The sequence below is a fragment of the Achroia grisella genome, unplaced genomic scaffold (assembly GCF_030625045.1).
Source record: "Achroia grisella isolate CSIRO2021 unplaced genomic scaffold, CSIRO_AGI_Agris_v1 utg3600, whole genome shotgun sequence".
Classification (NCBI taxonomy): Eukaryota; Metazoa; Arthropoda; class Insecta; order Lepidoptera; family Pyralidae; genus Achroia; species Achroia grisella.
The window spans coordinates 378,306-394,148 of NW_026712819.1; the positions used below are offsets into that span (position 1 = coordinate 378,306).

The window sequence follows — 15,843 nt, forward strand, 5'->3', positions numbered from 1 at the left end:
TGCCCAATTTACACTCAGCCCGAGTGGGCAGGGAAGTGAGCACGGAAGTACGAAGAGTGTAAACACGAGTGGAAACACTTCCCATGCCATTGGCGCAGCCACTCGCGCTGCCCGGCGCTCCCTCGATTGTTGGTTTTTCGGGCGCGAGTCAAAGGACTGGCAGCGCGAGTGGCAGCGTGTTTTCACATTCAGCCCTCTCGCTCAGTTGTCGCCCGGCAATATTTCCGGCAGCGCGAGTGGCAGGGGAAGTGGCTGAATGTAAACGTAGCATTTAGACTCTTACTGCATTTAGCGTCTCGTTTAAATTCGACAACTAGAGACAGAGAGCCATCCAAGGTCATACCAGAAACGCAGTAGCCTCCTGGTATCTTCACAGATTTCACGGCGAGCTTCCCCGTTCCGAGAATTTGTTTTCGTTGTGTGGCCACAGCTCCACACTCCAGGATTACGTGAGCAGCCGTTTCTTCGGCTTCAAAGCAGCCCCGATAAAGATGACTGTCTTTGTGTTTGTAAAAAACATCTTGAGAGCTCTTAAATATTATTGTCATTGGTAATTTAGACTGACTCGGACAAAATAAGGCAATATACGACTAGCCCGCGAATGTAACGTACGAGCGTGCACATGTTGATAATAATTATACATTAGTTCTTAAGTAAACTTTTATGTTATTAATAATATAATATTTAATAATAAAATATATTATAAATAATATTTTATATTATAAACTTTAATATTACAAACGCGAAAATGATGAAAGGATGAATAGATGTTTATTACTCTTAACGGATTTTGATGATACTTTACATAACAAATCTAAATATATATAACTCAAAGGTGACTGACATAGTGATCTATCAACGCACAGCCCAAACCACTGGACGGATCGGGCTGAAATTTGGCATGCAGGTAGATGTTATGACATAGGCATCCGCTAAGAAAGGATTTTGATTAATTCTACCCCCAAGGGGATAAAATAGGGGATGAAAGTTCATATGAAACTTTGTCAATTTTAAACCGATCGGGCTGAGACTTTGCATGCATAAATCTACTATGACGTAGGCATCCCCTGAGAAAGGATTTTGATAAATTCCACCCCTAAGGGGATAAATTACCGCGAGCGAAGCCACGGGCAAATGGTAGTGGACTATGAAATTTCATGTGAATGCGATATATATATATTTTATATAGCTATAACTGCGGGCACAGTTATAGCTATATAAAATATATATTTATCACCTGATATAAAATTAGATATAAATAATTAAAATCACTTTGTTTCCCTTGTTGCAGGCTGGCAAACACTTCCACAGAACATCCCTTCTCATCAAAGCTTTCAACCACAAGTTCAGACTGGATCTAGAGCTTAACACGTAAGTACCCATTGATTTTAAGTAGATATAAACACCGCATATAAACAGATACTCATCGGATTTGATACTGTATTTGAATACGCGTAGAACGATCATGTTCAATCAGTATATGCTAGCAGAATAAATGTACATTACTGAAGCGATTTTCCAGGTTATTTTTGCCACGGATAACTATATTGTGAAATCACCTTCCAGCCATGGTATTTCCGAACTTTTACGATATTAAAACCTTCAAGAAAAGAGCTTATTCCTTTATAAAAGTCCGGCAACGGACTTACATATCCTCTGGTATTGCGGATACTAATGCATGGCGGTATTCACTTGGCGGTGATCCGTAAACTTGTTTGTCTCCTATACTATAAAAAGGTGCCAATGTTAATATACGAAAATCTGATTTTGCCATCCAAAGTATTGTACTTGTAACATTTCGGTTCTTGCTCAGTTTAGTCATTGATTTTGGTAATTATTCATTAGGGGAGGGGGAGTAGATGACGATGATGACGCGTTCTAGAGAAGATGGTCCTTCGGTGCCGGATTTGTAACAGAATGCAAACATTCTTTTATTGTAAAGGACGTTTTAAGGTATACTCTATTTTTTTTCTCAATGTACATAATATACCTCTATTTTTTGGTAATATGTATAATATAGTATGTTGCTTTTTCCGCGGGTAGCGAATCTTAACAAACATTTCCTACGCATAAACCAACGTGATCATTTCATACTAAATTTGTTAAATGGAATTTTGCGAACGTTTGAGCTCTAACAAAATTTTATAGGACATTCGTTAGTATCCGATTTTTTTATTTTTTTTATTGGGTTGTTTGGGCTATTGTCAGATGTGTAGCACCTGTAGCACTGCGACCTACATAGATCTATTGTGCTCGCCCTTTTCAGTATCCGATAATGAAATAAATTTGCATAATTTATACCCATCTACTAAATTTAATTTAAATAGCTCAGACTTCAGAAACTCCGTGGAATATTAGTCTGTACCTATCACAGATAAGAGAATTACGTAGTACCCATCGAGCAAGTCTCCAGCGGTCGCACAATTTATTATCGAACGATAAGGTCACTTTACAAGGACAAAATAAATCTAAGCAAAAAATATATGTACCTTCACGACTATAATGTTCGATGGGGTAGCCAGAGGTACTGTCGAATTTCGCGTTGTGAACGGATGCTGCTTGTGGTGACTGATCTTAGTAAATATTTCTTATTGATAAAATTGCAATAGCAAATGCTGGTGGTCAGTTTATTCGCCCAAATGTAAATTTAAAAATTACCCAATCCCCTTCAAATTCGATTTTTTTTAAATGACGATATTGTAATAGTGGTCCTGCCAGTGCTAATGGTTTACGCTGGCGAGGCTCCACTTCCACCAGCTCCAACAGAAGATGATAGGTGAACATGAAGAGAGATCAGTTAACCCATCGTTGCAAATAAGGAATTTATCGCGATGATTCCCAGAGTGAACTGGGTCAACCTAATTCTAAAATCACTAGTATCCTGACGACTTAGGCGTAATGCTGGTTAGTCACACCTCAATGCCTACAAAATTCACAATTACCTATCTCTTATTTGTTTTTATAATAATATAAACACTTTCCCTCCAAAACTCCCGCTGCCTCCGTTCAATCATCCGTCATCCACTTGTCAATGTCACACAGATTACTTTGGCTCTGGCCTCTGACGTTTCGTTTCAGGTTACATGATTATTGACTTTACCATTTTTAATTAATGGTGCGTCACACGATTGGTAACACTAACTTGGTACATTATTAGCAATGGTCAATAGTTCCCATTACTAATGTCACATATTCGGGGGGGAAGGGGACTGCCCTTCCCCCCCGAATATGTGACATGTCCAAATGTTACTTAGTTCATTTAAATCCAATATAAATCAGCAAAATCGAATTTAGTACGACTCTTTTCGGTCTTAATTGCCATACTCAACATATAGGATGCAACGCTCTGTAATAATGGCATAAAAAAAAAACAAAAGCAAAGGCCATATCGTATACATCTAAAATTCCACTCTAAACAGAAAATATCTTCTAAAATTCACACCTATCTCCGTTTCAGTCTAACACGTACCGATATGTATATATTCATCTCGTTTATTCGAGTATTCCTAACTTTGTGTCATTATAGCACTTGGATCGCTTTATCATTTTGTAGTGTGCCCCAAAACTGATTTTGAACATACCGTAGGGTACGATATATTGTAGTTGGGACCTTCCAGTATTAGTTGTTTTATTAGAGGTCGCCGGGACCATTTGTATGCGGAGTTAGAACCTTTTTGTTTAACTTTGACAGTCATTGATTTTTAGGTATAACGGCCGAATTCTGTAACGCCTGAATTATCTGTTTAATTAAAAAAAAAAATTATTCATTAATAATCACATGAAAAGTGTTTTAGTAGATTACTACTAAGACACTTAATAATAAAGAGTTTTTCATTCATTCATTCACTAGAACATCAAAGTCCAAATAAATTGTTTTGGACTTTGATGTTCTAGTGAATGAATGAATGAAGAACTCTTTATTATTCCTCTCACAGTAAGAAAATAACAATTATATAAATTAATGTGTACACCAAATATAAAAAAAACAACATAATTACAATACAGAGGTAACAATAGGCGGCCTTATCGCTAAATAGCGATTTCTTGCAGGCAACCTTAGGGTGGAGAAGAGTGATTAGATTGAGTCTGGTCGAGGCATAACAATTAGTTATTGTAAATATTATTAAATAAATACAAATTACATATTATATACACGTACATATATAGTGGCTAATGGTCTAACGGCATACAGACTTCATTTATACGGTCGTATTTCGATTCTCAAAGCCACAACAAAGTAATTGATATATTTATATATATACTAGCCCACGGCTTCGCTCGCGTTAATTTATCCCCTTAGGGGTGGAATTTATCAAAATCGTTCTTAGGGGATGCCTACGTAATAGTAGCTTTATGCATGCAAAGTCTCAGCCCGATCGGTTTAAAATTGACAAAGTTTCATACAAACTTTCATCCCCTATTTTAACCCTTTAGGGGTAGAATTAATCAAAATCCTTTCTTAGTGGATGCTTATGTCATAACATCTACCTGTATGCTAAATTTCAGCCCGATCCGTGCAGTGGTTTGGGCTGTGCGTTGATAGATCACTATGACAGTTACCTTTGAGTTATATATATTTAGATATATAAGTATATCAATATAATATGTATATATAATTGAAGTGAAAACTAATGGAAGTAGTTATAAAGGTGGCGTCAGTACCTAAAAGGTAGGTAGGGCGACAAAAATTTGATTGGCGCACAAAGAGTCGCTCTGTTTACCCGCTGGTACCAGTGTTTCGTTTGTTTGTGCCATGGTTTTAATGAAGTTGTCGCCAAGCCGGGCGTGCGACGGGCGAATATGCGAGAGTAGGGTATGGCCTAAGTTATAGGCGCGAGCGGAGAAAAAACGTACAGGAAAGTGTGTGAAAAATTTCAAATAATATGTATAAAATTCTGTTTCTTTTTAATTTTGACGGCGTAACTTTTTAGCACACCGCCTAGGTTGTTGCGAGTTAGATATCTCTTACGGTATAAATATTTGTATTCATGAATATGATTGTTTGTATGGGTCTGGGCGTTTTCTGTATATAGTATATATATGTAGATATATTATATCAGTTGTCTAGTAGTCGAAACGCAAGATCTACTTATCTTCGAACTAGATTGTCTGATTACTTGGATTACGCATGCCACCTCAATCCTCGCGGAACTCAACAAATGAGGTCTACTACAACCATCACATGGCGACATGATGCGCTGTTTATGTGTACAATAAACTGTTGAACATCGACGGAAAGTGGATTGTTAGTAATGTGAAGAAATTAGCCTATTGTCAGGTTGATCTCTACGCGGTTTCCCCTAGAAACCTGACGTCATATTCATCCTATCATCCTCCACTCTTCACGCGATTCCCCCTGGAAGCCATTAACTGACCTGTCCTCATATTCATTTTATTATCCTCCACTGATGCCCCGCCAATGTAAACCGTTAGCGCAGGCGGATGTACTATTCCATTAACATCGATAAAAAAAAAATATATTTATTTATTAACACTTTATTGCACCAGAAAGACAAACAATTAAACAAAGAACAAACAAGTAATAAGTAATAAGGTACAAAAGGCGGTCTTATCGCTTAAGCAATCTCTTCCAGACAACCTTTGGGTAGAGGAGAGAAGACAGAAAGTGGTAGATGGCGCAAGAATGGACTAGAGAAATAAAAAAGGCATATTAATACTAAATAATAATAATTTACATATACTACTTACATATATATATATATATATATACTATAGTGAAGTCAATAACGCGGTACTCTTTACACTTAGGCCAATCACCAAGTGGGACGGGAGTGTTGCCTAGTTCATTCCGCCCAAGCAGAGGACTTAGAATCTGGGCTTTGGATCGGAAAATCGCGGGAGGCGTGCCTTACTTTGTTCCGGCTAACAATGGAATTAAAGGTGACTTGATTACACTCAATGAGGGATAAATTTAACAAGTCAGATTTCAGTAACCTGCTAAAGCCTTTGCATAAGATTTCCAGAATATTCGCCGATTTAATTGGATTTATTTAAGATACAGTTTAATAATAATATCTCAGGATAGTACACACAACGCCATTTCAGACTAATTTGTCTGTATTATAAGTACTAGACAACTGATATAAATACGTAGATATTTTTTTATTAATACATACTTAATATGGACATAAAACACCCAGGCCGATACAAAGAGTCATACTTGATTTTTTCGGAAATACATACATAATATATATAAAAAACACCAAGATCAATATATAAATCTCAAGATTAAAATTCAAAATTCAAAATTCAAAATACAAAATTCAAAAATCATTTATTCATGTAGGACATTTTAGCCGCTTATGAACGTCAAATTTTTACATTATAATTTTATTTTTACCCTACCGTCCAGGACTGGCAAGAAACTCAATTGAATTACTTTTTTTTTAAAGCCAGTTTATTTAAAATGTATTTTTATATAGGTGTCTATGTCTAACATTAAATGAAAATTCAGTGCATGAAAAACTATTGCCATGCACACTCGTCATTCAAGTAATCGTTTAGTGAGTAATAGGCTTTGCTCAGTAAATATGATTTAACAGATTTTTTGAATTTATTTAAGGGTAATTCCAACACATCCTTTGGTATCTTATTGTAAATTTTTATACCTATTCCCATAAAAGACCTATTGACTTTTTCTAAACGATACTTGGGAACAGCAAGTTTGTCTTTAAATCTAGTATTAATATTATGAATATTGCTGTTTTTTGGACATGTTTGTACCGTGTAAGAAATCGAACCCGTAACTATCGGTGGACTAAACCGCTAGACCATCAAATCCGTCTACTACAATCATGACCAGCACCACCAATAACATAAGACTCATTAAATCAACTCTGGTACCATTCCTAAAAACCGTTAGCGCAGGCGGGTGCACCATTCCATTATCATCCACAAAAAAAAATATTCCTTAGGAATGCTACCAGACACCTTTGGTAGCATTCCTAAGGAATATATATATATATATATATTTTAATTTAAGAATTCTTTATTGACCAAGCATTTTACACAAGAGTTCTTTTATCTGTATGATAAGAGATATAGATGTACAAAAGGCTGTCTTATCACAAGCAAGGAATATTTTCTAGACAACAGAAAAAACAAAAGAAGTGGTAGTTGGTGTATAAATAACATAGAAGAATATATATAGGTAATAATAGAGGCAGAATAATAATACAAATAAATGTTAGAGAATAACACATTTATAAATATATAAAAACTATATGCAATATATACATACATACAATATAAACATACATACATATATAAATGCACAAAATAATGCAAGTACATAACAACAATTTCACATGCAAAGAAACAAGACAAATAGCCTCGGTGGTCTAGTAGTTTAGCATATCGCTTTACTATCCGATGGTTGCGGGTTCGATTCCTCGCACAGTACAAACATTTGTATTCATGAGTATAATTGTTTGTATCGGTCTGGGTGTTTTCTAATGTGTATATATTTACAAAAAAAATGTATCCATGTATTTATACCAGTTGTCTAGTATCCATAACACAAGCTCTGCTTAACTTGGGACTAGATGGCACTGTGTGAATTGTCCTGAGATATTATTATATTACTAGCTGTACCCGCGACTTCGTCCGCGTGGTACTTTTTTTCTAAAATAAAATAATATTTCTAAAATAAAAGTAGCCTAAGTTACTCCCAATTACATCAGCTACCTGTCAAAAAAAGTCTCGTTAAAATCGGTTCAGCCATTTCAGAGATTAGCGGAAACAAACAGACCGACAGACAGACAGACAAAAATTGTAAAAAGTGGTTTTTTGGTATATGTACCGTATTTATATTCATATGCATGTAGTAAAAAACCGTTATTTCAATGTTACAAACAGACACTCAAATTTTATTTATATGTATAGATTATAAATAGCAAGAAGGACGGTATAAGAAGATTTAAGCTGAAAGATAATGGGATTAAACCGAGTTCTTAAAAATGGGTAGTGATTATAATGATTTAACTGTAATATCTCGTTATATAAATCGAAACGTAACTTACAAAGGAAGTCGCCTACTTACAAACGGAAACAACTTTATATAACTCATAATAAAATGATTTAACACACCTTATAAAACCCAGAAAACATTTTCAAGAATAATTCACTGCAAGCAGACAGAGAATAATTTACCGTTAAAAAGAATCCATTTATCGTATCTCCTCAGTTTCAAGACACTTTCCTTGATGTGAAGCCAAATCTCGAGGTCCTTGGCGTTGACATATCAAGTGACGTTCAGTTTTGCGGTCACTTGGAGGACAAGGCTAAAATAGCCTCAAAGAAGCTTGGTGTGCTCAGTAGAGTGAGACGGTATTTCACGGCGGCCCATCGCTTGCAATTATACAAGGCGCAGATCCGGCCGCATATGGAATACTGTTCTCATCTCTGGGCCGGAGCACCACAATACCAGCTACTTCCATTTGACCGCATTCAGAACCGAGCAGCCAGAATCATTGGTAACCAACGTCTATGTGACAGACTCGACCCATTGGCGAGATATTGCATCTCTGTGCATTTTCTACCGCATATCACGGGGAGTGTTCTGAGGAATTGTTCGGATTAATACCAGCTGCTGAGTTTCACCACCGTACCACCCGCCAGAAACTGAAATACCATCCTGATCATCTGGATGAATGGCGGTCTTTCACAGTACGGTTTTCTAGAAACTTTTTGTCTCGCACAACCACATTGTGGAATCACCTTCCAGCAATGGTATTTCCGAACCGATACGATATTGAAACCTTCAAGAAAAGAGCTTATTCCTTTTTTAAAGGCCGACAACGTACTTGCAATTCCCCTGGTGTTACGGGTGCTCATGGGCGGCGGTAATCACTTACCATCAGGTGAGCCGGTTGCTCGTTTGTCCCCTGTGTTATAAAAAAAAAAAAAGCAAGCGTTCGGATTATTGCGTTACTTTTAGTTATAAATGAGTATATAAATATTAAAACGTGCATTAACTGTAAAAATATAAGTATTGCGTTGGTTGGGTATTATTTTTCAGGTATATTACTAACAAATTTACTACGCGCATAGCTTAAAACGTCAAGAGCGGACGGATATAATTCATTGCGCCCCAAGGGCGCGTTCATGTTATTTACTGGTCTCTTACACGTAGGGTTGTCACCCTCGGGTTTGCCCAGATTTGACCGAGTTTGGAAAGTGTCCGGGGACTGTCGTAAAGGAGTTATTCTTAATTAATGTGTGATGTGCTAACTGATAATAGGGCTATTTTGGAATTCCTTAATCATCTACGACTGAGTTTAGAAATTTTCTCTCCGATCCCGCGTACAATTCAAATGGGTATCGAAATTACCGCGACCTCAGCCGAGGTTAAGCCCCTAGCGGTGGCGTCAAACAAAGTCGTATCAGCCAGGCTGCAGTTGGTTTTCAGCCACTCCACTCCTTGCGAGTGCCTTCTGCACACGCCCCCTATAGTTCGGTGACGCTCTAAAGGGCAGCTGCGATCAACAGCATTAGAGTACTCCGAAAAAAAAGTGTAGAAATTTGTATAAAGTAGATTTTATAAAAATTTCTAAACGGTTTTTTCAATCGATTTGCTGGGATTTATTTGTTAAATTTTTAGGTCATATTTATAGGCTTTTCATTTGGTTTTTATAATTTGTAAAAACTCGTCTGTGTGAGTACTCAAATCTCACCTACTTCAGACAACGAGCAAGCTTGTCTATGTATCGTTTAAAGTACCTATAGCAATATTTCAGGACAATTTGCAGCGCCATCTAGTTCCAATCTGAGCAGAGCTTGTGTTTTGGGTACTATACAACTGACACAAATACATAGATATCTTTTTCCGTAAATTCATACACATTCATACATATACAATACCTAGACCGATACAAACAATCATACTCATGAATACAAATGTTTATACCGTGCGAGGAGTCGATCCCGCGACCATCTGACTTAAAACGAAGTGCTTAACCGTTTGACCACCGAGGTCGTCACAAATCGATATCTAAATTAAATCAAATCAAATCGAAAATCATTTATACATTTGAGCCGCTTATGAACATAAAGTTTTTTATATTAATCAGCATCAATTAATATTGCCAAATGTTTCTGTTCCTTCCAAAATCAGGTGGCAGCCCTAACCACACGGTAATGCCGCAAATACTCCGAAATATTATACGCACTTACGACTCGGCGGGTGCATGTCGAGGAAATAATAAATAAACTAGCCGTGAGGCGTTATCACCGGCTCTCTAAGGTTGGAAATAAACAACCTTCTCAGGCGTTTCCTCTGGGAGTTACTGCGGCGAAAATAGTGCTATTTTCCCCATTAGGTTGACAGGCTTGATATGTAGATTGAACAATAATAAAACTAGAATAATCAGTATTTTCAGTAGTCAGTTGGTGTTGGTAATAAAATTTATTTATATAATTGAACGAGTTTGTTGAAAGTTATCAGCACCCTAGACCCTTTGTTTCACCCATTTTAGCCAGCTATGATTTTTTGATATGTGCAATATACTTATTAAAGTTTTTGCATTGAGTTACCTACTACGGCTGTGATATGATAACGTGATGTCCGTGTGCTTATTCGTCATCATCACGTCAATATAACGCAATTTGTATTTCATAATGTATAGATTGGACGGCCTAGATAGTCTAGCTGTTTAGAACAGTTCAGATGGTCGTGGTTAATTTCATCGTACAGCGCAAATTTCCGTTGCCAAAAAAATCAACAACATGTATCATATAATAATAATCACTTAATAATGAGCATCATAATACAGAGTAAAAATATAGAAAAACTTAAAAGCTAATATCTATCGCTATGAGCTGAAAGTGCCTCCACTCAGCTGGTACCGCAGATGTCACTGCAGCGCTGATTTTCAGATTTAAAAAGACTGTTCAGTTTATTAATGCAGTATTCGACAAATCTTAATTTAGCCATTTATCAACATGAACAAATTAAAAACAAAACAAATTTAAAAAAAGAACGTCGTTTGGAATTAAAATGGGGGACGTTCGAAACTCGTTAAAACATCCGGAAAAATCTTCGTTTAAAAATCTGCATACCATAAAATGGGACAGGACGTACGAGAACATTCCGCGCGCATTATTTACACGATCGCTTTGGTTGTGAGGTTTATTCAGCTATATTGTTTTTCAATCGAGCCGTGTCCCTGGAGTCTGATGAAATGACGTCATCCACATAAACAACATGGCGCTGGCGGTTTGCGCGCGAAATCGATGGCCCGCAAGAGAGTGGCCCTATTTTTTAACGCAACGTTTATTTTAACCCAATTTTTTGGCGTACGCATAGACAAACGATAACGTATAACATGTTCACTCCAGTGTATTGAGAAAAAAACAATTTTCATGGGAATGAATTGAGAAAAAAAAATTGTCTACTGTTGAGTAAAATTTACAAGAAAAAAGTAGATTTTAGCTACATTTATGTATAATGTATACAAATTGTGATTTTTTCCATCAATCTAGTAATCGTACTAATATATAAACGCGAAAGTTTGTGAGTATGGATGTGTAGATGAATGGATGAATGAATGGATGTTTGTTACTCTTTCACGCAAAAATTACTCAACAGATTTTAATGAAACTTTACAGTATATAACTTATACGACAGAATAATATATAGGCTTACTTTGACGCTATTGAAATAGGAGCTCAGCTAGTAATAATACCTCTTAATGTACACTTAGTACTGTCTAAATATATATAACTCAAAGGTGACTGACATAGTGATCTATCAACGCAAAGCTCAAACCACTGGACGTATCGGGCTGAAATTTGGCATGCAGGTAGCTTTTATGACGTAGGCATCCGCTAAGGATTTTGATTAATTCTACGCCCAAGGGAATAAAATAGGAGATGAAAGTTTGTATGAAACTTTGTCAGTTTTAAACCGATCGGGCTGAGACTTTGCATGCATAAAGCTACTACGACGTAGGTATACCGTAAGAAAGGATTTTGATAAATTCCACCCCTAAGCGGATAAATTAAAAAGCTAGTATATGATATAATAAAAAAAAGGTCTCTTAAACATAGAAAACAGCGTGCCATTAAAAATAAACGATAAATAAAAAATCTCAACATATTCATTAATTTATTGAACTATATACAATGTAGTTACACGAAAATTTCGTAATAGGTATCAGAACTCGATTTGCGATTTAATCAAAATCGACATTAAGGGGACGCACTCGATTTTATTTATTATTCACGTAAAGAATTTGAAGTGTAAAACGAGCAATTGGTGTAAAACAAGTTGAATAAGTATTTTATTCAATTTGTTGATTATATTGAGAACATACCTTTTATATATCTTTTTATATTTCGTCATACATTACATACATTAAGCCACTGTTCTACATCACCTTTACCTATATTTTACGCGCATAATTTAAGAGCAACATGGATTATGTTCATCTTAAAATAATATTATGTCAACCTTCATTATGACATCATGGAATGCAATTGAATAAATAAATAAATATAAAGTAAAATATATAATACATAGCACATTTTTTTCATTATATATTTCGCTGTTGTTCTGCGATTAATATCATAATAGTTAAAAGTAGTTTAAATAGTTTTTTTTTATGAATCAAGTAACAGAACACTTCTTCTTAAGTTTTGCTTAGTTCTAGTGGTAGTTATCCACTGTTATATAAATAAAAATCCCACGGGACCGGTAAACAACGGGTTCAGTTGATTAGTCGCGAAAATAAGCCGTTACATTAATTCCAAATTCGTATTGTTGTCTACAATTAATAAAACCCTCAATGGCCGTGATTAACTTATTTATGGAAATAAAAATCCCACGGGACCGAAAAATAGCGGGTTTCGCGCGATCATAGTCGTGAAAATTAGCTGTTATATTAATTCCTAATTCGTATTGTTGCGTAAAAAAATAATAAAATCCTCAATGGCCGTGATTAACTTATTTATGGAAATAAAAATCCCACGGGATCGGATAATAACGAGTTTCACGCGATCAGTGGGTTTGTCGCGAAAATTAGCTATTAAATTTATTTCCAAATTAGAAACAGATATAGTCTTTATTTATATTCCACCACTCATTCAGAACGCAGACTCATCACAAGAAGAATAAGCAAGAAACGTGTGTTCTGCTCTTTTGACTAGGTGTATTTTTTTTATATATTATACTTTACAAAAGAGGGCCATTCGCTCCATTTATGGTATGGGTTCCAGGGAGTCATTGCGAGAGTGTTTTAAGGAATCAAATATCCTCACCGTTGCTTCTCAATATATTTATGAAAATATCATGTATACCAGGAAGAATATAGACAGTTTCAAAAGAGTTAGTGATTGCACTAATAAAAGCTTACGTAACAATAACAAACTGATTTTACCTAAATGTCGTTTGGCTAAAGTTAGTAATTCGTTTTATGGCAATTGCGTAAGGTTTTACAATAGAATACCAGAGTCTGTTATAAATCTGCCAGAAAAAAGATTTAAATGAATATTGTTTTTTCTTTGGATTTTTAAGATGCAATAAAGAGTTATAAATAAAAAAATAAATAAATAAATAAATAAATGTCAAATAAAACAGTTCCTTTGCAAAAAAGCTTACTATAAAATTGAAGAATTCGTTAACGATAATAATGTTTTTATAGAAAAACTTTAAATCTATAGCACTGACAATATTATCTGATTACATTAATAATGAGTGCGTAGCGACTTCTATGTTGATTATCGCATGTCTCTTACTTGTTATACTGTAATTATTTATATAAAAAAAAAACATCTATTAAAAAGAGCAACACACAAGTTTCTTGCTCATTCTTCTTGTGATGAATCTGCATTCCGAATGAGTGGTAGAATCAAAATATGACTATTCAAAAGTGCTTGTAATGAGTTTATTTGAATAAAGATTATTTCTATTTCTATTTCTATAAAAATACACAATTGATATTGTTGTCTTTTAAATTAGTGAAATCCTCATTGGCCGTGATTAACTTATAACGTTACGTATAACAAATGGGCCGGTCCGAGACGCCCCTTAAATGCAAATGCGGTCATTAATTTAATTTTCCACTTTTGCGACGATAAAATCGAACGTTTCAATCGCGCGACAACCGATTGTATCGCGTTTTATCGTACCAAATTTGCATAATTACCGAATACATTCATTCTTTTTTCCCGTTATATTTAATACCATGAATAATTATAGTACGTTTGTGTTCTCTTTGTTTGTTATACGTCCAATCTTCTTAGCCGAGTTTAAAAAGGAGAGATTCTAAAACAACTCTTCTTTTTCAATCATGCGATAGTTGTGCTAAAAGTATTGACAGAAGTGAAATCAACCGTATGCATTTACTTCTGTCCTTCTTAGACTTTTGCACGCAGCTTCGTTCGTTAATTTATCCCTTTAGGCGTGGAATTTATCAAAATCCTTTCTTAGGGGATGCCTACGTCCGTCATAGTAGCTTTATGCATGCAAAGTCTCAGCCCGATCGGTCTAAAATTGACAAAGTTTCATACAAACTTTCATCCCTTATTTTATCCCCTTGGGGGTAGAATTAATCAAAATCTTTCCTTAGCGGATGCCTAAATCATAACATCTACCTGCATGCCAAATTTCAGCCCGATCCGTCCAGTGGTTTGGGCTGTGCGTTGATAGATCGTTGATAGATGTCAGTCACATTTGAGTTATATATATTTATATAAACACTATATTGTTTTACATATGACATACATAAGTCATTACAATATTTCACGACTATACTGGTGCCATTTTCTTTGCTCGTCGTCTTGATCTCCATCTTTCACAATCCATCGTTTGGAAGTTAATATTAATACTGTTACTCGTATGTTCGGAGATATTAATTTATTATCTTAATCTATACATAGAAATAGAATTGAATATTGAAAATTTGTAATATTGAAATAATCGTTTTTTACTACATGCATATGAATATAAATACGACACACACACAAAAATAACATTTTTTTAAATTGTTGTCTGCCTGTCTGTTTGTTCCGGCTAATCTCTGAAATGGCTGGGCCGATTTCGACGGGATATTTTTGGCAGGTAGCTGATGTGATATAGAGTAACTTAGGCTACTTTTATTTTAGAAATATTATTTAATTTTAGATAAATAAAGTATAACACCACGCGGACGAAGTCGAGGGTACAGCTAGTATTAAATAAAAATAATTATCTGCGCTGTGCACATAGTCCTAAGATTTTTATTTATTTATAAACTCTGTATTGCACCAATCATTTTACATAAGAATTATACAGAAAAGAGATATGCATGTACAAAAGGCGGTAATATCGCAAGAAGCAATAATTTAATAAAATATATTTGAATATTTCTATCAGTTGTATCTACAACATAAGTTCTACCTGTGTTTTAGTATTTCGCTGTACAACAACACTACGAATAATAGATAAATAGTAATACATATATATGTACAGTTCGATGAATAGTTTTTAATCCCAAAGGTATTTCGCCAATGATTGTACCCCACGCGTACACACCTGTGCTATATTCGATTAAATGGGATCCCGACCCGCATTTTGTGGCTAAAAGCCACGACTACACGGCTTTACTTAAGATCGTATTTCGGTCAATATCTTCTAAATTTAGATCAGTTTTGTGAGAGTAGGTAAATACGGTTATATTGACAATCGATCGTTGTTAAAACATGTCTATTATTACCCACATTCAAAGAGGAGAAAATTGATAAAAATAGAAATAGAAATAATCTTTACTTAATTCAAAATTACAAATATTTTTATTCATGTAGGTCTTACAGACTCTTATGATATGTCAAATCTACCGTCAGTTC

At 35.2% G+C, this 15,843-nt stretch overlaps 1 protein-coding gene across 1 annotated transcript in view; it reads left to right on the forward strand.

Moving 5' to 3' along the window:
* Window positions 1-15,843, forward strand: part of LOC131843991 (uncharacterized) — a 391,676-nt gene that overhangs the window by 194,015 nt on the left and 181,818 nt on the right. The window contains exon 7 of the mRNA XM_059192779.1: window positions 1,292-1,371. Within this exon, the coding sequence (XP_059048762.1) occupies window positions 1,292-1,371 (80 nt within the window). The remainder of the gene's footprint in view (window positions 1-1,291; window positions 1,372-15,843) is intronic.